The following is a 22,844-nucleotide window of genomic DNA, read 5'->3' as shown; positions in this document are numbered from 1 at the left end:
ACAACCCCACCAGCAGGCTAGAATTGGCGCTGAGCAGCAAAAATCTCTTTGTTGGTTCTCCTCCCCTTCTACATCAACCCTCCCACGGTTGAGGAAGGGAATAGCCTTTATCTAACTAGCCAGACACTGAAGACTTTGGTGGAAATAGATCTTACTCTGCTGCGTAGGATTGAATTGAATAGAATAGAATTCTCTATTGGCCAAGTGTGATTGGACACACAAGGAATTTGTCTTTGGTGCCGGTGCTCTCAGTGTACATAAAAACAAAAGATACATTCGCCAAGAATCATAAGGTGCAACACTTAATGATAGTCACAAGGTACAAATAAGTAATCAGGAAACAATCAATATCAATATAAATCATAAGGATGCAAGCAACAAAGTTACAGTACTGCAGTCATAAGTGGGAGGAGATGGGGGAGAGGAACGATGGGAAGACTGATAGTAATAGTAGTGCAGACTTAATGAATAGTTTGACAGTGGGGAGGGAATTATTTGTTTAGCAGAGTGATGGCGTTCAGGAAAAAAACTGTCCTTGTGTCTAGTTGTCTTGGTGTGCAGTGCCCTATAGCGTCTTTTTAAGGGTAGGAGTTGAAACAATTTATGTCCAGGATGTGAGGGGTCTGTAAATAGAGAGAGGTTTTTCCGTGGACCAGAGGGGGTGTGGTTTTGCATGGTGCCAGCATCTTGTGGATGGGGCTTTCCTTGTTTGTGTGGCCTGGCTGCTGGCATGCCGTGGACTGGTGCTTGTCCATGGACCAGGGATTGGGGACCCCTGCCAGTAAGAGACAGTGTGGGCAGCAATATGCAAGAGACACCTCTGCCCTACCTGGCTGAAAACTTTCCAGATGGCCACCAGATGGCGGCAGAGAGTTAAGGTGTCTGCAACCCTTTGCTGCCATCTGGTGGGCAACTGCATTTTTGGGGGGATGAGCATCACCTGGTAATAAAGCAACATAGAATGCAAAGGTATATAACGTAGAACATAAGAATGGAATGGAATGGGAAGTGGTCTTCAGGGTTATCCTGGCTTTTCTACACGTATGATAGAAGTGGCACATAAAGACTATATGGTAACCTGTTTGGTGCAGTGGTGAAGGCATCTGGCTAGAGACTGGGAGTTCTAGTCCCATGTTAGACACAAAGCCAGCAGGGTGACCTTAAACCAGTCGTTTTTCTTCAGTCCCACCCGGTTTCCCCAAAAATAAGACCTCCCCGGATAATAAGCCCAATTGGGCTTTTGAGCACATGCGCTAAAATAATCCCTCCCACAAAAAAAATCCCTCCCTGAAAATATTGCAACACAGCAGCAGCCATAAGGTGATGATGCTCGCTGCCTCCTGCACCTCAAAAATAATAAGACCTTCCCGACAATAAGGCCAAGTGCTTATTTCGTGGATCAAAAGAAAATAAGACCCTGTCTTATTTTCGGGGAAATGTGATAGGAAGAAGATAATGTTAAAACTCTTCCAGAAATCTTGCCAAGGAAACTACAGGGACCAGTCCAGGCAATTTCCAGGAGTCAACACTGACTTTAAGGCAGACAACCACATGGTAGACATGTGTAGAGGAAACGGGGATGACCTTAGAGCAGGGGTCAGCAAACTGCGGCTTTGGAGCCGCATGTGGCTCTTTCCTCCCTCTGCTGCGGCTCCATCACCGGTCGGCGCCACAATTTTGAGAGGAGCTTCCGGGGGAGGGGAAAGGGAGAGAGAGAAGCACAGTGCACCAGGAGAAGACTCTATGGTAAGGGGAGGGTTTTCAAGTTGTCTCCAGGAAAAAGTACGCCGTGCTAGGAGGAGACTCTATGGTGGGGGAACTGAACTTCCGGTCAGCTCCAGAACTGAACAGGGGGATTCCGGTTAGGACCTTTGTGGCTCCCGGCGTTTTCTTTTCTGTGGGAAATGGGTCCAAATGGCTCTTTGAGTGTTTACGTTTGCCGACCCCTGCCTTAGATAGACTAAGCAGCAACAGCATGAACAGGAAAGGGTCAGAAAGTAACTGAAGATTTCCCTTCCTTGATTCTCTTTTGTATAGGGGGAAGGAAGGGGGGGAAGCCTTTCTCCTTGCTTCCCTTTTATACAGGGAAACAAGAAGATTTGCTGTAAGGTTTTCAAGGTTCTTGTAATATAGGCTGTACACCGAGGTGGTATTCAGCCTGTTCTGACAGGTTCTGGAGAACCGGTAGTGGAAATTTTGAGTAGTTCGGAGAACTGGCAAATAGGCTGGCCCCGCCCCTGCTGCCTCCCAGCTGATCTTCTTTTGTTGCCGTGCACAGGAGAATGGAGCTGGAAAGCAGGTTAGTGGAGCAGGGAGAGAATGGGGATTTTGCAGTAACCTTCCCCCAGGAGTGGGGAGGGAATAAGGATTTTGCAGTAACTTTCCCCCAGGAGTGGGGAGGGAATAGGGATTTTGCAGTATCTGTCTCCTGCCAACCCCACAAAGCCATACCCATAGTACCGGTAGTAAAAAAATGTTGAATCCCACCACTGTCTGTACAGTTAGAATTTGTGCTCTAAGCTCCAATTCTCAGCTTCAAAACTTATTCAAGCCTGCGTGAATTTTGATCCTTTGAGGGTGCTTCACGCCAGAGTTCTCTCTCCAGCCACCAATGTATTATCCTGAGCCCAACTTTGAAAATGTCCAAATCCTCTAAAAAAAAAAAAACACAACCCACATAGTTTACAATTTAAGAACCCATGGGCCAGAGTTCTAACAGTGACATCCATTACTCCGAAAGAGAAGTCATTTTTCAGTGTCTTTTCCCCCACAAAATCGTTAAAGGCTGGACCGATTATGAACAGTTCAACATTTGAGGGTGAGCAGTTGGTAAACACTGCAGCAGGAATCTTTGCTTTGGGGCAAAAACATAACTTTCAGCTCTTTGGCACAATTATATCCTGGTTGGCTTTTCTCCTTTTCTGAATATTTCATACAGACGATCTCTTTTAATGTGAAGTTGTTTACAAAGGCAAAAAAGATTCCAGTTTATAATGAAAGGACAGAAGTGGAATTATAGCCCCTTAGGGTGTACCTTTTGGGATTTCCAATTCTAAGAGTTTGGCCACTTACTGTTTATTATTGCTGCAATTATTCATAGTGATGATTAAGTGACAGTTATTAATATTGCCGGACTTGGGCGGCCAATAAATTTATCTAATGATTATTAGTAATAATAATTTATGTGTAACCGATGTTTTTCTTCCTAAAATTCTACAGAAATGTTTAGGTGTTTCTTGCTTTTGATTCATTGTCCTTAATTTTGAAACAGAAAAAAAATGTAGGTTTTTTTTTAAAAAAATCAATCACTAAATATATAAGATTACTAATTCCCAGCAACCCCTTACTATCACTTATTTCTTAAATGGCCTCAGATTTATTGATGTAACTTTATCATTTACTCACACAATTTCCTGTTATATTTCTCTATGAAAGGAAACATTAGGCCCGCTAGATTAATCAGATAAAGTACTGTGATTAGTTAGAACCAATTAATCAGTGAGGCTGAATCATTAAAAACAGGGTAGAGAATATGCATTCTGTTGTGTTACTGCAACTTCAGAGTTGGTTAACACAATCTTTTCTTCTAACAACAAACAGCCTCTTTGGTTGACGTCCGCAGCACCAGTCACCTTTCCTGAGTGTAGCTGGGGAGCAATACGGTTATTTACATGGATCTAACAGAACAATTAATTAGCTGATTTAAAAGAGCGATGAGTAGCTAACAGTATATATTCTCCTTCAGGTGTGGGTCTGAAAGCCTCAGACTAATCCCGAGAGAACAGCAATAAAGGGCGATGGTAGAATAAAAGAGTTGGAAGGGGACTTGGAGGTCTTCTAGTCCAACCCCCTGCTTAGGCAGGAAACCCAACACCGCTTCAGACAAATGGTTATCCAACATCTTAAAAATGTCCAGTGTTGGAGCATTCACAACTTCTGCGGGCAAGTTGTCCCACTGATTAATTGTTCTAACTGTCAGGAAATTTCTCCTTAATCCTAGGTAGCTTCTCTCCTTGATTAGTTTCCACCTATTGCTTCTTGTTCTACACTCAGGTGCCTTGGAGAATAGTTTGACTCCCTCTTCTTTGTGGCAGCCCCTGAGATATTGGAAGACTCCTATCATCTCTCCCCTAGTCCTTCTTTTCATTAAACTAGACATACCCAGTTCCTGCAACCGTTCTTCATATGCTTTAGCCTCTAGTCCCCTAATCAACCACTGGTACATTGGAGTTGACTCAAGTCAACTTATATTCTAACCTCTTCCTCAGTGAGGAGGTTCACTTAACTCTATGAAAGGAGCTGTGGAGGCACAGTGGTTAGAATGTAGTATTGCAGGCTGACTCTGTCCACAGTTTGGAGTTCGATCCTAATGGGGCTCAAGGTCGACTCAGCCTTCCATTCTTCCAAGATGGGTAAAACGAGGACCCAGATTGTCGGGGAAAAACATGCTGACATTGTAAACCACTCAGAGAGTGATGTAAAGAAAGCACCGTGGAAGCGGTATATAAGTCTAAGTGCTATTGCTATTTCCTCTTTGGTCTCTTCTTTGATGTGCATGGCAAAGATTCACCTTGAAACACAACTTCTGTGAATGTACGGTCAACATGGACATAGATATACACACAGAATGTAGTAGAAGGACAAGCAAAACCGAGGTGGGGAGGAGCATTCAAGAGACGCATTAGCCTGGAATCGTTATGTTCCCCAAAAATCCAACCTCTCTTGAATTCTGTCTCTAGAGTCCATTTAGGACTGAATATTAGTTGATCATATTCTTGCATCTAGGCATGAACAATACATCAGTTTAATTAGAAGGTATTGTGTGGTCCCGATTCTTTGTGCCAGACGCAGGTGCATCGAATAATCTTCTTTATTAGAACCAGCTACCTTTGCCTCTACTTAACTTTGCCACTTCAGATGGGGGTTTATTTATTCTGACAGCAATGCTGGGCACATATTCTCTGAACAAGTTTTTAAGAAGCTTTAAAAGACCTTTAAAAAGAACAAACAGAACACCAGAGTTTACAGCACTGGAATTTTAATTTCTGGAAACCTACCATAGCCTGTCTTGTCAAGCCAGCAAAGCCAATGCTATCTCTATAAAGGTAAAGGTTTGCACATATGTACTAGTTGTTCCTGACTCTAGGGGGCAGTGCTCATCTCTGTTTCAAAGCCAAAGAGCCAGCGCTGTCCGAAGACGTCTCCGTCGTCATGTGGCCGGCGTGACTAAATGCTGAAGGCGCACGGAACACTGTGACCTTCCCACCAAAGGTGGTTCCTATTTTTCTACTTGCATTTTTATGTGCTTTTGAACTGCTAGGTTGGCAGAAGCTGGGACAAGTAATGGGAGCTCACTCCATTATGCAGCGCTCGGGATTCGAACTGCGAAACTGCCCACCTTTCTGATTGACAAGCTCAACCTCTTAGCCGCTCAGCCACCGCGTCCCATAGCTATCTATATATGAATATTCAAAATTTTATTCCCTGCAAATGTAGAGCCCCCAAATTGGAAGAGCTTTGACACAGATTTGGTAGGTTGTCCTTGACAATTCACAAGAATGAAAATGAACTTTGAAGTTGGTCTTTCCAGCATCTCAAGGTTTTTTTTATTTGCCTTAAATCTGACTCCTTCAAAACGTTACAAAACCCAGTAATATGGGCACAGGCGGCTTTAAAAAAAAACACCAAATAAAATTCTATCTCACGTCCGTTCTACGTTTTACAGGACTCTCTTTTTGTTAGATTTGACTCTGAATGCTTTACAGTCTAATGTTTATCCTTGAAACTCCTCAGCTGCCCTAGTTTCTGGAGACTTTTACGTGTATTCCAATCTTTACTGCTAAGTGGCTAACGATTAGATGCCTTGGCAACATTTTTTTTATTTCGAGGCATACGTATAACCCAAGCCTTGTTGCCCTTGGCTTTCACGAGACCAAGAGAAAAGGCCATTAGATCAAGAAGTGTCGTATCAGGAGCCGAATTCACTAGGTTGCAAACAAGTGAAGTTCCATTCCCAGGGTGCAGGCGGCACACAAAACCATACCCCCTCCAGTCTGGAGAGAAACCTTTCTCCATGGAATCAGTCCCTGGCTGGGGGCCACTGTTCTAGTTCAACCCCCTTTAAGCAGGAAACCCTATACTAAAGATGGTGAACCTTTTCCGCACCAGGTGCCCAAACCAGAATACCCATGCATGCGTGCTGCACCACTGGAAATCCAAAGACCAGCTGACCAGTGCACACATGCCTGGTTTTTTTGCAGTTTTTTAGCCATTTTGGGGCTGTTTTCAGTCTGTTTTTTGGATTGTTTTCAGGCTGTTTTCAGCCTGAAAAACAGCCCAAAAACGGCCTGAAAATGCCTCCAAAACAGGCGGAAATCAGTTGTTGAAAAATGGCCTGAAAATTATCTGAAAAATGGCCTGGTTTTTTGGACATTTTCCAGGCTGTTTTTAGGCTGTTTTTCAGGTCATTTCAGTCCATTGTTCAGGTTGGTCCCAAAACCGGCCTGAAAACGGTCAAAAACCAGCCTGAAAGTGGCCCAAAAACCGGCCTCATGGACCAGAAAATGGACTGAACAAATGGTCTGTTCTTTGGCTGTTTTCCCGCTCCCTGGCACCTGTGAAGACCAGCTGGCGATGTGCGCATGTGCACACCAGAAACCCGAAGAGTATCTGGTGATGGCGCATGTGCCCACAGAGAGGGTTCGCCATCGCAGCCCTAGACCATTCCAGAGAAACAGTTGTCCAATCTCTTCTTGAAAACCTACAGTGATGGAGCATGTTAAGTAATTAAGCTCCCCGTTAGGAGAGTGATTATGCAGAGAAGCGTAATGAGAGTGATATGGAATAACATGCACAAACCAGCATACAGAGACACTGAATAGTATAAAAATATAGTCGTTTACTATGTAGAAATATAGAGGTATTCAGAGTCCGGTTAACAGTCCAAGTCATACACGGTTCAGTAATTCAGTTATCAAATAGTCAATCTAGCACACAAAGTAGCTAACAGTAGCAAGATTCAGTAACTCACGATACAATATCTACGATCAGCATCTAACAAACAGAGAGCTAACAGTCATTCTGGCTCCCTCTTATGGCTGCTTGAGGTAACAAACCAATTACATCTCTTAAGCATTTAAAGTAACAGTAAAGTAATCATAGCTTATATACATTGCCAAGCCAAGCCTAGGATTACATCCCTAACAGAGCACCCACAACTTCTGGAGGCAAGCTGTTCCACTGATTAGTTGTTCTAACTGCCAGGAAATTTCTCCTTAGTTCTAGTTTGCTTCTCTCCTCAATTAGTTTAGACTAGTCCTTCTGTCTTTGGGGGAAAGTGGATGCATTTTGGGCAATCTGATGGTTTGGAATCCAATTTCCCATCAGCCCCCAAAATAGCTTGGCCTATAGCAAGAGACCAATGTCCAAAATATGTGGAAGTCATCAGGCTCCTTTAGAAGTACCTCTAAGATCAGGAGAGAACAATTTCCAAGATTTCTAACCCGTTGTTTTCTGGGCTATGGTCCAGAAAAGGCTTTTCACGATTGCTCTTCCATTTGTGTGTTTAAGCAGTTGCTCTGAACTTCTGCCCTACAAATTGGAGCAAAATTAAGGAACCGCTTTAACTTTAGAAAAGAGAAGGCGGCATATTCCTACTATTAAAATGCCAAAAAAAAAAAAACCATTAAACAGCACAGACCAAAACGGGAACAGAAATCATACCTAAGCTATTACAGCTGTGCTCTGAATCAAGGACTCAAATCTTTGGTTTGCCCTTTGGTTAAAGCACGACTTACTGAATCAACTGCAGTTATGGACTATCATGGCTGACTTCTTGCAATATTGCTATGGCAAAGAAAAAAAGTTATGGCGTAGGGCAGTGATGGCGAAACATTTTCGCCTTGGGTGCCAAAAGCACGTGCATGCTCGCATGCCCACCCCCATAATTTAATGCCCCCTCCCACTCCGTGCCCCTACGCATCCACACACCATCTCCCTCCCGCTGCCCCGTGCATGCATGCATGATTTTCTAGGAGACTAGGGAGGGCGAAAATGGCCTCCCCCACCCCCCTGGAGGCCAGAAATAGTCTGTTTTCCGAATTCCGGTGAGTCTGGTAGGTCCATTTTTTGCCCTCCCCAGGCTCCAGAGGTTTTCTAGGAGCCTGGGGAGAGCAAAACACAGCCCAACAAGCAAACCGGAAGTCTGTTCATGGAAGCCTCTGGAGGGTGAAAAACGCCCAAAAATCAGCACCCACATGTGCACTGGAGCTGATAGGGCAACACCTTGCATGCCCTCAGAAATGGCTCCGTGTGCCACCTGTGGCAGGCGTGCCAAAGGTTTGCCATCACGGGCTTAGGGGAAAACATAAACTCAGACAGTGGGAAGTTTTGTCATGATATGAAATGCAGGCAGATCCTGGCAAAACTGCCCGTAGGGACAAACATGATCAAAAGCTTTAAGACGGGAATTGGTCCAAGGTTCCTGGCTGAAGGTCATGCTTTCAATGCAGAAAATCCCAGGTTTTATCACTGGCATTTTCAGACAAAAATATAGTATAGCCTTTAATGTCATGTTACATCATGTATACAATGAAATTGGTTTCAGCCTCATGGCTGCAATCAACTTTTGACCGATCCTTACAGCTCAGGGAGCTTCCAGCTCGCTCTGGATGCTGCAGGAGGGAGACACTGAATTTCCTCTTCTTTTCTTTAATATCTTCGAGTTGTCGGAGATCCAGGATGGCAAACCGTCCAGTTGAGGACTGAGTCGATAACTGGGCGGTGCCCGGTGGACCAAGGGCATGTCCCAAGAGCTTATCTGACTCAGTCCAATCAGCTGGAGGATAAGGTCAACCCATCCTGGATACTCCTTCCCCCTCACTATGGAGAAAATACAAACAACACCAAACATTTCATGCTATTGAAGAAGACAAGATTTGGCCACCCGTAACAGTGATGTCGCACCAATGAAGGCAGCTTCAGAAGGCGTTATAGTCCATTTCACGTGCTTACGACGACCACCCATGCACCCTTCTGTAAAATACACGGGTGCTGTGGGTTCATGATGACATACCAAGACAAGGAGGGGTGAAATTAGCAACTTGTTTTTTGCGAAAATCCCGATGGTAGCAAAAAAAGCTTGCCTTTTCCGTGAGATCAAAGTTACTAGTTGAGTTCTGAAACTCTGGAGGGAAAGGATAGGAAAAATAATCAGAAACATGCACCTTGGACTGGCTACCCCTCCAATTTGTCACTGAGACAGTCCAGCGAAGAGTCACAACTCCATGCCCCAGTTACAACCTGCCTCTCTTGGAAGATACAATTAACCCTGAAGATTTCCAAGTTACACCAAACCTAACGTTCTCCTTTTCTTTCCTACTGATCTGTTCTGAGCTAGTCTTCCCAAGATCATGAAGCTGACTCCTCATCCAGATAAAACCTCTTTTATTTAGGTTAAAGGGAACTCCTCTCCAGAAAAGTCCTGGCCAACAATCTTTCATGAGATTTCACAACTACAAACCATTATCAGGTTGGAGAGTTGCCAGGTCAATATCTTCCAAATGCCACGCTGTAGCAGCAATTACTTGGCAAGAAGTCAGGAACAGATCTTCATCCTAATGAATTGTCTCCGGCAAACTCCCCTCCCCTTTTACTCCTCTTCATTCCCTATGGAAGGGGCCATTCACCATCCACCTGTGGCTTTACTCCTGAGTCAACCCTTGCTCCTTAGCTGTTCCCTTCTCCTGGCAACTCTGCGCATGCGCACATCAAGGACAGGCTCCAGCTGTTCTTTTGCCTCAGTGATGTCTGACTCTAAAGGAAGCTGATAACCGGCATACGGCTCTGGCCCCCTCTCTGCCTCCGATGCAGAGCCCTCATCCGAGCCTTCCCCAGACTCCAGGACCGGCCCATGTTCCTCCCCAATTTCCTCACTGTCTGAGTCTGCTACCAGCTCTACTGGCCACTGGCGGTCCACAACATCATCCTACCGAGTTAGAGTTTAGAAAGGACCACAGGACTGAAAATTAACTGGGAGTGATCAAAAGAAATCAATATGTTTAATCTTGAGAAACTAAGACTCTTATGATCGGAAGCTTCAAATATCTAAAGACGTGGCATGGAAGAAGATACAACTCTATCACTCCTGATGGTAGGACACCAAACTGTAATCCTAATGCTTCAGAAAAAGCAATCTAAAATTTCCCCGTCTCACCCCTGACAATAAATATCTTAGGGAAAAGGGCCTAACATGAATATCAGAACAACCATGTTTTTAATATTGCTTCTATTGGTGGCATTGTATAAACAAAGGACTGATGTTCCAATTTGGTATACATCAAGATTAAGGGGAATATGTTTGCATAAAATCACAATTTGTTACAGCTGATAACACTAGACTCTCTTCTGCTGGGTGATGGCTGAGCTGTATAAGATGAATGGATTTTTATTTGCTTGCCAGAGAGCCTTTCAAAAACGATGGTGAGTTCACACCAGCATTCACAATCCTATCCAATACGCTGATTCTTAAAAACAAACATCTCAGTGTGTTCTTAAGAGTCAACGTATTGGATAGCATCTGGAATCTTGTTGTTCTGAAATCTAAGCTCATGATTGTTCTAGATCAGTGGTTCTCAACCTGTGGGTCGGGACCCCTTGGGGGGGGGGGTTGAACGACCCTTTCACAGGGGTCACCTAAGACCATAGGAAAGCACATATTTTCTATGGTCTTAGGAACCGAGACACCAATTTTATGGTTGGGGGTCACCACAACATGAGGAACTGTATTAAAGGGTCGCGGCATTGGAAAGGTTGAGAACCACTGCTCTAGATGTTCTAGACTTCACATCCAACTCAAGACGGTTTGCGGTCAAGATTTGTGGAAGCTCTTATCCCATACGACAAGGGCACCAGATTGCCACACAGCAATTCTTGACACCAAAAAAAAAGTAGCAATTCTCATACTTGAAACTCAGCGAAGGGAGAACATTGTAGTTGCTGTAGGTTTGTTTGAAAGGTTTGGACAGGAAAGGCACAGGCAAACACCTAAAACAAAAGCTGTTATTACAGACGATCATTTGGCTTGACAGATACGTTGGTCCGTAGCTTTGTCCATTCAACTGCAATTTAAAAAAAAAAAGAAGTATCGAAACGCTTCCGTCTGCATTTAGTTTTGCTCCATCACTGCCATCCGAATTATGATCAAGCTTATAGATCAAAGTCCACTCAACTGCAGAATTAGACTGAATTGTAGTGAATAGTTCAAAGGGATATAATTATATATAACAGCCATTAAGGGGACAAAAATGAGCTTTCTAACTCTCGATCCATCAACGATGGACTGTTGACACTGGAAGCTGATTTTCAGGGTTTCATTGTCCCGCTACCTGGAGTAGCTGAGACGGAACTTCTGGTAGGAAAAAAAAATATTTCCACCATAATGTAATGGTCCCTCTTTCAACACATAGAGGTAGTCCTTGATTTAGGACCACCAATTGATCCCAAAATTTCCATTGCAAAGTGAGGCATTTATTAAGTGAGTTTTGCTCCATTTTACGACCTTACATGTCACCATTGTTAAGTGAACTGCTGCAGTTGTTAAGCTAACCTGGCTTCCCTCTTGACTTTGCTTGTTAGAAGGTTGCAAAAGGGTGCAAAACATGACCCTGGGAAACTGCAACTGTCATAAATAGGAACCAGTTGCTAAGCGTCTGGATTTTGATCACATGATCATGGGGATAGTCGTAAGCGTTGTGGCCCATCAGTGGATTAGGACAGTGAAGAGGTTGGGGAGGAACATGGGCCAGTCCTAGTGTCTAGGGAGGGCTCTGTGTCAGAGGCAGAGAGGGGGACAGAACCGTATGCCAGTTATCAGCTGCCTTCGGAGTCAGACATCAGTGGGGCAGACGAACAGCTGGAGCCTGTTTCCAGTGTGCGCATGCACAGAGTTGCCAGACGAAGGGAACAGCTAAAGAACAGGGGTCGACTTGGGAGTAAGGCCACATGTGGGCGATGAATGGCCCCTCCCAGAGGAAATAAAAGAGGAGCGAAAGGGGAGTGGAGTTTGCAGGAGACAATTAGTTCACTTCATTGTGACTCTCCGAGACTCCTTGCCAAGTTTTTCAGATATCGGCCTGGCAGCTCTCCAAGCCAGATAAGGTCTGTGACTGTAAATCCTCCTTTGAAAGACTTTGCTGGATGTGAATGAGAAGAATTCACAGTCAATTCATCAAAGGGGTTTTTGTCGGGACCAGGAGTTTGCTTCATGCTCTTGGGAAGCCTCGGTCTGAACAGTAAGTGTAAAAAATAGTCACGTCATTCTTTTCAGTGCCAGTGTAGCTTTGATCTGTCACTAAACGAATGGTTGTAAGTCAAGGATGAACTTTAAAGAAGGCTTTGTCAATCTTGGCCCTCCAGACGGCATGAAACTGTCCGCATTCTCAACCACGATGGCCAGCAGTTTCAAAAGAAATGCTCATAGAATTTTTCTCATCATTCAAAGAATCAGCTGCGATATCTTTGTAATAGCCTTCCCTAGTTGAACACAATGACTACCATCGGCCAAGGTTCTTCCCTCATATGACAGCCAAAGGCGGGAATAGATTTATATCACATCTTTTCTCCAGGGGCACAAAGTGGCTTACAAAAGGATTTGCTTTCCATTTATTCCAGCTACCGTCCTTGGACCTGGGTAGGGCTGAGGCTGGAAGGTCAATCCGGGTCTCTCTCTATTGTGGTTTGATTTCTGGCAACTTCGGTTTGGCTTGAAGTCTACCTCTGTCATCTTCTTCCCCTTCTGAATGGTTTCTTCCAGATTCATCGTTAGAAGAATGTTGTGACTGTAACAACCGTTGCCAAACGCATAGGGTTTTCCCCCCCTTCTTTCTCCTTCCCCTCCCTTACAATTGCATCTTTTAGACCAAAGAGATTTTTAAAACAGTCCTTAACTCTTAACTCAGTCCTCCTTTGGCAGCCAACGAAAATAAAATGAAAGAAATCCACGTATAAATTGGGAAGCCAATACTTGAAGAGAGGGGCTGATCTAAAGCACAAGGACAAATTTCCAGCAGAGCTGAGCTAAGACTTGAAAATTTAACTTCATGGACTTTATCACACTGAGAATTTACAGAGGAGCCCAAAAGAGATTTATTACTACATTTCTAGAGAGGTTACAAACAGGGATAAACAAATGCAACAAGCCTCCTTAGCAACTAGAATACAGAGGCAAGAGGCATCTTTAAAGCATATCAAATCATTTACTCTGGCAAGAGCACAGGGTGGAGAGGTGTATGAATATATAAACACACACACACACACACACAATCAAGACGTATTTATTATTAAATTAGTAGGTTCGTCCAACTTCCAACAACTCTGGGTAGCTCCCAAGTAAACCATGTTTTAAAATCAGATCCAAAATAAAGAATAAAAATAGCAAGATGATAAAAAAAAAACCTGGAGTGGAATGGGGAGAATAAAAGAATCCCAGTGGGCTTTACTCACTCTTGTTAAAAGCTCAGGAGAATAGTCAGATCTTCCAGGACGTTTGAAACCCCATAGGGCAGAGGTCTCAGAGGTCTATAGGGCAGGCATTGCTACAGAAAAAAGTATCGTTCCAGGGTCTCAATAGATATCCTTCCCATTGAAGGAACCCAACATGGTCTGGTAGGCCAACCCTACTGGACCAAGTCTAAACCAGACACTGTAGGAGAAAGGTGGTCGCTCAAATAACCAGACTCCATACAAGGGTCTCCAAACTTGAAAACTTTTAAGACTTGTGGACTTCAACTCCCAAAATTCCCTAGTGAACATGGCTGGCTGGGCAATTCTGGGAGTTGAAGTCCACAAGTCTTTTATATATATAAAATTATATATATATAATTTTTTTTATTTTTAAACAAACAAGCACAGACAAACATAAAACATAAAACCATCTTCCAGTTTCGTACAGTGTGTCGATTGGTTACAAAACTTTTACGCATCCTCACCATAGTCTTCACTTACAATTTATATAGAATCTCGTATTATCAATCTGATATATACAGTACATATACAATTATGATCATGGTTAAGCATTTGTTTGACTATAACCATTATTACTTCATTTTATGTGAGATATTCCAAATTTTGAATACATTTACATAATGGCATTTCATCACATCATCCTAAATCCATCCAGTAGTAATGCATCTTTATAAAATTCTCTAGCGTATTTCACTTCCATATTTTGTTTTTGATAAGATAAGTCCCTTGATAAAATAAGTCCCATATTTTATAAAATTGTTTATCTTTGGTTACAAAACTTTTGTGCATCCTCTCCATAGCCCTCACTTACAAATTATATAAAATCTCATATTATCAATCTAGTATATACGTAGACATTATTCTCAGTGTTAATTGTTTATTTGACTATAACTATTATGACTTCATTTTATGCAAAGTATTCTAAATTTAAATAAGTCCACAAGTCTTAAAGTTGCCTTGCTCTGTGCCACAAAGGTCTTTGCATGATAGCTACACCCACAAAATTGAAGCCCTGCCCCCATAACATATGTTGCGTGCTATTCTAATATCCCCTCCCCATTCCTTGATCGATTCAACACAGGAATAGCATAAAGACAGAAAGGTTTAAAACATATGTGTATTCTTTATTATGGGAGAGAATGGAATCAAGGTTTCAGTACTTTTCCTGACACCAGATATAGTAACCAGGTAATGCAAGGAGAAAAAAAAAAGCAGATGTATGGGAGCTGTCTGGCTGTTTTTGGAAGTGCAAATGAAACATCTGAAAGGGACCAAGTTGGGAAAAAACTGGACCAGATACTTATCCAAGGATGTCTGATGGATGGCAGTGCCTTTTATATTAAGGACAGTCCTGGAATTGAGTGACTGTCATTTTTTGGAGGAGGGAATCTTTTAAAATCCAACCTGTGATAGCTCCAACTGATTCCAAAGCCACACCTTACTAGGATCTCAAAAGTCTTCCAGAACCATGAAGTACAGGCTTGTGATGTCAACTTTCCAACCTGTTTCTTTCTTTCTTTTTTTGAGGTGTGGAGAGACAACAGTAAACCCTGGCGGGACTTTTAGTTGCTATGTAAATTTCCATGGATGCTTCAGACTGGAGAAGGCAGTTATAAATAATTGCATTTGGAATTCTGTTCAAGTAAAGAGAACCAAAGGCTGTATGTTAGGCTGAGGATGCTACAAGATCTGATGTTGAACCCAACTTCGATCCATCCATCCCTAGCTGCATGCAGCTGAAAGTAACTAAGAGGTCCAATAGAATACAGGACACTATCTTGTATGATGTCAAAATGTTTGGGCTATACTGCTCTCTCTAGCAACATCACTCCTATATTTCAGGTAGAGTGAGATCTCTCCTACAGAATCTAGTCCAAGTTGGATCCTTTCAACAGAGAAGGCTTGGAGTTGAAGATGGCCCTTTGAGTATGTTTATAATCCTTCCTCAAAGCAACCATGTGTCTTAGTGAGCATCTGTTGTTGTGCTATACCTTATGTACGTTTTTCACTGTTCAACATATAAGTTGAAGACCTTCACTAGGGATCTAGATATTTTCTGGATGTGGCCTACATTCTCCTCCAAAGTCAAAAAAACCTGCCCTGCCTCCAACACACAGGAACTTTGCCACTTCAATAAAGCCACGTTAGGTGGATGCATACTCTATTCACATCTTCCCCTCCCCTCCAAGAGATGGAGGGGAGGGGAAGACATGTTATTGTTAACATTTATTTCTTACATTATGTGATCCAGCACAACATCAATAATTAGGTGTTACAGAACTTTGGTAAAAACAAAACTGGTCTCCAATATAGGCAGAGATTACTCTAGATTAGTATATAGTAACAAAAGACAAATCTGCAAATCTTGTAGGTTGTGGGCCTATGAAGATCAACTATATACGTATATCTAAATGTGCAATGACCCATTGCTTTCTTCCACAACTAAAGGCCACATAAGCACATTTGCTATTCTTCAGTTGCCTCTTCGAATTGGCCACACTCTTAAGAGATAAGGGATGTTCTCTGGTGCTTACAACCACCAAGCTCTACCAAAAATCCACACTCTTAGTAAAGAGGGCCCTTCTCTTGTGCCTATATCCGCCAAGGAGGCTCTACCACAAAGCCATACTCTTAGAGAAGAGGGACTGTCTCTTTTGCCTACAACCACCAAGGACGCTCTACCAGAAAGCCACACACTTAGAGAAGAGAACCTTCTCTTGTACCTACATCCACCAAGGATGCTCTATCACAAAGCCACAGTCTCAGAGAAGAGGGATTGTCTCTTGTACCTACATCCATCAAGGATGCTCTATCACAAAGTCACACTCTTAGAGAAGAGAACCTTCTCTTGTACCTACATCCACCAAGGATGCTCTATCACAAAGCCACAGTCTCAGAGAAGAGGGATTGTCTCTTGTACCTACATCCACCAAGGATGCTCTATCACAAAGCCACACTCTTAGAGAGGAAGAACCTTCTCTTGTACCTACATCCACCAAGGATCCTCTACCACAAAGCCACAGTCTCAGAGAAGAGGGATTGTCTCTTGTGCCTACAACCACCAAGGATGCTCTACCCCAAAGCCATACTCTTAGAGAAGAGGGACTGTCTCTTTTGCCTACAACCACCAAGGATGCTCTACCACAAAGCCACACACTTAGAGAAGAGAACCTTCTCTTGTACCTACATCCACCAAGGATGCTCTATCACAAAGCCACAGTCTCAGAGAAGAGGGATTGTCTCTTGTACCTACATCCACCAAGGATGCTCTATCACAAAGCCACAGTCTCAGAGAAGAGGGATTGTCTCTTGTGCCTACAACCACCAAGGATGCTCTACCACAAAGTCACACTCTTAGAGAGGAAGAACCTTCTCTTGTACCTACATCCACCAAGGATCCTCTACCACAAAGCCACACTCTTAGAGAAGAGAACCTTCTCTTGTACCTACATCCACCAAGGATGCTCTATCACAAAGCCACAGTCTCAGAGAAGAGGGATTGTCTCTTGTGCCTACAATCACCAAGGATGCTCTACCACAAAGTCACACTCTTAGAGAGGAAGAACCTTCTCTTGTACCTACATCCACCAAGGATCCTCTACCACAAAGCCACACTCTTAGAGAAGAGAACCTTCTCTTGTACCTACATCCACCAAGGATGCTCTATCACAAAGCCACAGTCTCAGAGAAGAGGGATTGTCTCTTGTGCCTACAACCACCAAGGATGCTCTACCACAAAGTCACACTCTTAGAGAGGAAGAACCTTCTCTTGTACCTACATCCACCAAGGATCCTCTACCACAAAGCCACACTCTTAGAGAAGAGAACCTTCTCTTGTACCTACATCCACCAAGGATGCTCTATCACAAAGTCACACTCTTAGAGAGGAAGAACCTTCTCTTGTACCTACATCCACCAAGGATCCTCTACCACAAAGCCACACTCTTAGAGAAGAGAACCTTCTCTTGTACCTACATCCACCAAGGATGCTCTATCACAAAGCCACAGTCTCAGAGAAGAGGGATTGTCTCTTGTGCCTACAACCACCAAGGATGCTCTACCACAAAGTCACACTCTTAGAGAGGAAGAACCTTCTCTTGTACCTACATCCACCAAGGATCCTCTACCACAAAGCCACACTCTTAGAGAAGAGAACCTTCTCTTGTACCTACATCCACCAAGGATGCTCTATCACAAAGCCACAGTCTCAGAGAAGAGGGATTGTCTCTTGTGCCTACAATCACCAAGGATGCTCTATCACAAAGTCACACTCTTAGAGAAGAGGGACTGTCTCTTTTGCCTACAACCACCAAGGATGCTCTACCACAAAGCCACACACTTAGAGAAGAGAACCTTCTCTTGTACCTACATCCACCAAGGATGCTCTATCACAAAGCCACAGTCTCAGAGAAGAGGGATTGTCTCTTGTACCTACATCCACCAAGGATGCTCTATCACAAAGCCACAGTCTCAGAGAAGAGGGATTGTCTCTTGTGCCTACAACCACCAAGGATGCTCTATCACAAAGTCACACTCTTAGAGAGGAAGAACCTTCTCTTGTACCTACATCCACCAAGGATCCTCTACCACAAAGCCACACTCTTAGAGAAGAGGGACCGTCTCTTGTGCCTACAACCACCAAGGATGCTCTACCCCAAAGCCTTCCAAACATGACCAGCCGAGGGGGCCTCTGCAGCAGAAGGGTAATTGATAAGTTCCACCTGGTTTCAGTGGCAAGCAAAAATAAATAAATACAGGTAGTCCTTCCTTGACGTATGACCAACCGCAATTGGGATCAGAATTTCCATTGCTAAGCAAAGTTGGGGGGGGGGAGTCATTATGTGAGTTATGTGTGAGTTATAGTCCATCCCATGACCTTTTTAAAAAAAAAACATGTTTGTTAAGTGAATCACCACAGTTTAGTGAATCATACACACCTGGCTCTCCTCATTGACTTGTCTTGTCAGAAGACCACAAATGGTCATCAGGTGACCCAGCAACTTTAAAAAATAAATAAATGCTGCTTGCCAAACACGCACATGTTAAGCATTTGACTGTGACGGTTGCATGTGGAAGGAACAGTCATAAGTCACTTTTTTTTCGGTACTGTTGTAACGGACACTAAATGAATGATTGTAAGTCAGGAACTACCGGTACTGGCACTGCAGATACAGAAGGCAAGATGCACACACGCTCAAGGTCTGGGGTTCAAAGTATCTTCAAAAATCCCTGCATGTCTGAAGCCAGGAGGGGGAATTTAATGCAACCTTCTCAACACCTGGTTGGCTCCAATCGAATGCATTTTATTACCCTACTTTCTCAGATCTTCTACATCAGGGGTGTCCAAACTTGGGAACTTTAAGACTTGTGGACTTCAACTCCCAGAATTCCCCAGCCAGCATGGCTGGCTGGGGAATTCTGGGAGTTGAAGTCCACAAGTCTTAAAGTTCCCAAGTTTGGACACCCCTGTTCTACATTCACTACAGGCAGTCACAACAGTTCATTGAGTGGCCCGAAGTTACAACAGCACTGAAAGAAGAAGAAAAAAGCAACCTGGCCCATTTTTCACACTTACGACCATTGCGGCACACTCTATGTCCACGCGATCAACATTCAGACATTCTGACTCCTATTTATGATGGTCTGAGAGTCCTGTGATTCCTGTTTGTGACCTTCTGACCAACGAAATCCATAGTGAAGCCAGATTCACTTTAACAACCAAGTCACTGACTGAACAATGGCAGCGATTCACTTAAGAGCTGTGGCAAGCAAAGTAGTAAAACGGGGCAAAACTCACTTAGCAAATGTCTCACTTGGCAACATACATTCTGGGCACCATTGTGGTCATAAGTCAAGGATTATCTGTACTTCTCTTTGTGAGCCTTACTTCTGAAGAACAGTAATACTTCCATTTGCCTTCTGACTTGTTTTAGTTACCCAAAACAAATACAAACAATGTCTTCCTCTTCTATTGAGTCTGTCATCTGCACCTCCATAACTGTCTGATTTGGCTCTGCAACCCAACAAGACAGACACAGACTTCAACGGATAGTTAGAACTGCAGAAAAAACAACAGCTACCAACCTGCCTTCCATTGAGGACCTGTACACTGCACGAGTCAAAAAGGGGGCTGTGAAAATATCTACAGACCCCTCGCATCCTGGACATAAACAGTTTCAACTCCTACCCTCAAAAACGACACTAAAGAGGACTGCACACCAAGATAACTAGACACAAGGACAGTTTTTCCCCCTGAATGCCATCACTCTGCTAAACAAATAATCCCCACAACATTGTCAAATTATCTACTAAGGCTGCATTACTATTATTCTTCTCTTCCTTCCTAGTACCTATCTCTTTCCTAGTACCTATCTCTGTCCACTTATGACTATAACCATGTTGCTTATATCTTTAAATGTTATATTGTTTTATTTGTTTCCTAGTATAATTTGATTGCTTATTAGTAACCTTGACTCTCACTAAGTGTTGTATCTTATGATTCTTGATGAATGCATTCTATTCTATTTTTTTTTACATTTTTTTTACATTTTACATTTTTTACATTGAGAGCATACGCACCAAAGACAAATTCCTTGTGTGTCCAATCACACATGGCCAATAAAGAATTCCATTCTATTCTATTCTAGACTTGAACCCTGGGCCCTATCTAAGAAAATGAAATTCACCAACGTCTGATTTAGCAACACAAAATCTCCAGCTCCATTCTGGTCGAGGGCCACCTGTGTAAAGGGAACCACCACCAAATCTTGAAGCATCAACTAGGCCTAAAGCCTTGCCAAGCCCCATAAACCATGCACAGTGCTCCTGATCTGCCCATTTTGTAGGCAGGGCATCCATTTCCAACCTCAAATGTCCAGGATTTAGGCCACTTGGAGCTAAAGAACAGGCCCAGAAAGCTTCTGGCCCTCCAAGGGATCTATCTACCTCTCTATCTTCTTCAGGAGACCTAGGTGGATCTAAAGGGCAGCCTCTCTTCAACCAGATAGGCCTTTTAGAAGAGGCTCAGAAATTCTGGCCTGGGGAAGGGGGTGAAATGCAGGGTTTTTTTTTTCTTCCCTTCCTCCATCTCTCCCGCTCTCCCAACCAGGAAGGGGGGCGAGGTGGCAGGGAATTTAAGGGGTGTGTGTCATTGGTGACAGAGATGATGGAAGGACAATAAACCTGGCATTGCAATCAGGCTGACCAGCAGCTGCCTGGGCTTTTCTCTCTTCTGCAGCCTTTTTAAAACTACAACTACAGCCTTTATTAAATTACAGCCACGGGCGTCCCCCTCCCCAGCCCATCTTTTCTCCTCTCCAGCCCCTTTTCACCCCCATGCCCGCCACCAGCCCCAATTCCAACCACCCATGGGCTTTTGTAGCTGCTTTGAAAAGGCCCTGGGAACGATCCAGAGGAAGAAAGGGGTGTGTGTGTGTGTGTGAGAGAGTGCGCGGGGGAGGGGGGATCCCATCGGAGAAAGAGCCGGGAAACCCACCCACCCACAGTTGCCGAAGGATCCCATTTTAACGGCGCGTTGCCTTAAATTCAGAGAGAAGAATGGAAGGGTTGGAAGCGGGCTTGTCTCTCTTTTTTGTGCGTGTGTGTGTGTGTTTCTCGCCTTCCATCCCCGCATTGCCAACACAAAGGCTCCATCATCAAGAGACGAAGCGGCAGCCAACCCTTTGCGGCAACGAGGAGGGGGTGGGGAAGGGATGGGCCTGGCTTGAAGGCGGGGGGAGGGAAGGGACCACGTTCAGTTCTTCCCCAGGCCTTCGCCCCCCCCTTCTCTCCCCCCCCCCGGTGCAAGGCGCCCCATTCTCTCCCCCCCCCCAACTTTCCCGCTTGGTACTCACCCGAGCCGGCCAGTGCGGGTATCCTTTCATTTTGGCGAATACCAGATCCCCGGCTTTGTATTCGCGGGGCCTGGGACGAGCCATCGGGTCCGAGTCCAGCTTTGCCCGCCCCGTCTCTGCGTCCGAGGCCACCCCCAGCACCGCTCCCAGGCCTTGCCCCCCCCCCCCTGATCCGCCGAGCTAGGGGTGGGTGGGTGGAGAAGGGTGGTGGTGGAAGAGAGAGAGAGAGGCCGGGTTGGGGGGGGAGAGGGTGGAAAATGCGAGCGAGCGCTGTCCCTCCCTCCCTCCCGCCACCGGGGGAGGAAGGCGAATCGGTTCCGGAGGGAAGGAAAGGCCTCGGGCGGAGCGGCGGCGGCAGGAGGAGGAGGAAGAGGCGGCGGCGGTGATGGAAGAAGAAGAGGAGGAGGAGGAGGAGCAGGGGAAGAAGAGGGGAGCTGAGAAAGGAAGAGAGGGAGATGGAAAGAAGGAGAGATGGAGAGGAGGAGGGAGAGAGAAATGGAAAGAAAGAGAAAGAGATGCAAAGGAGAGAGATGGAGTCTATGTCCGTGTGTGTGCGTGTGTGTGAGATAGCAATGGTGCTTACGTCCGTCCGTGTGTGTATGTGTGTGTATACGTGTGTGTGTGCGCGCGTACAAAAGGAGGGAAAGCGAGGGCCCCGGCTGGGCACTAGCAGTCTGCTCCCCCCCCCAACGATTAAGCCGCCTTACGGGGGGTCCCGGGCAAGGCGAGGGAGTGGGAGGGGGCGGATGCAAAGGGAGCGGGGAGGGGGGGTTTCCAGGCGGGGATCCCCTCCCCCAGCCCTTGGCTCTTGAGAACAAGGCTGCCCGAAGAGTGTCTCCGCCTGCGCTGCGCTCTGCCGCCTACGAGGCTTCGCCCATCCTGGATCTCGCCAACGCCGACGCCGCTGCAAAGAAGGGGGGAAATCCCTTCACTTCCCGACGCGTTCTCGGGCACTACAGGAACCTTGGATGCGCCCCCTTCCCCCGCTCCTTCCTTCCTTCCTCCTTTCCTCTTTTCTTTTTCTTGGTGGAGAGGGGGAGAAATCGACGGTTCCTTTCCCTTCCCGCTCTTTCCCGGGGACGCGAGGTGGGGGTGGGTGAGTGGCTGGGTTTCCACGGACACGGAAAGGCGCATCCGCAACCCCCGCCGGCCAGAAGGTCGTCCTTCTCCTCTCCACTGCGCGGCGCGCGGGGACGGACACCTCGGCGCGCCCCCGCCGAGCGCGGAAGGCGAACGGGGGCGGGAGGAAAGGCCCTTTCTTCGCTCCTGGGGAGGGGTGGAAGGACCGGGCGAGCGGGAAGAGAAAGGGGGAAGAATCCGTTGTCCCGACGCCCTTTTGTATTCGGTGCCTTTTCTCTGCGGGCCGAAAGGCCGCTGAATTCCTGGCTGCGCAAAGCAGAAGAGCCTTAAAGAGCGCGCTGGACGGCCGGGGGGTGGGGAGGGGGCAGGTGTCCCTTCCGAGGAACTATA

General features: G+C 45.1%; 1 protein-coding gene across 2 annotated transcripts in view; it reads right to left on the bottom strand.

Annotated features, from left to right (window-relative positions):
* Window positions 1-22,537, bottom strand: part of HDGFL3 (HDGF like 3) — a 39,352-nt gene extending 16,815 nt beyond the window's left edge. The window contains exon 1 of one of the 2 annotated variants that reach the window (XM_081964753.1): window positions 21,375-22,537. In XM_081964753.1, the coding sequence (XP_081820879.1) occupies window positions 21,375-21,458 (84 nt within the window). In that variant the 5' untranslated portion in view covers window positions 21,459-22,537. The remainder of the gene's footprint in view (window positions 1-21,374) is intronic. The other variant, XM_081964754.1, reaches the window with a different exon arrangement.
* Window positions 22,538-22,844: the final 307 nt, after the last annotated feature.

This window comes from Natrix helvetica (assembly GCF_964273705.1).
Source record: "Natrix helvetica genome assembly, chromosome: 12".
NCBI classification, from domain to species: Eukaryota; Metazoa; Chordata; class Lepidosauria; order Squamata; family Natricidae; genus Natrix; species Natrix helvetica.
This window is presented reverse-complemented; position numbering and strand designations above follow the sequence as displayed.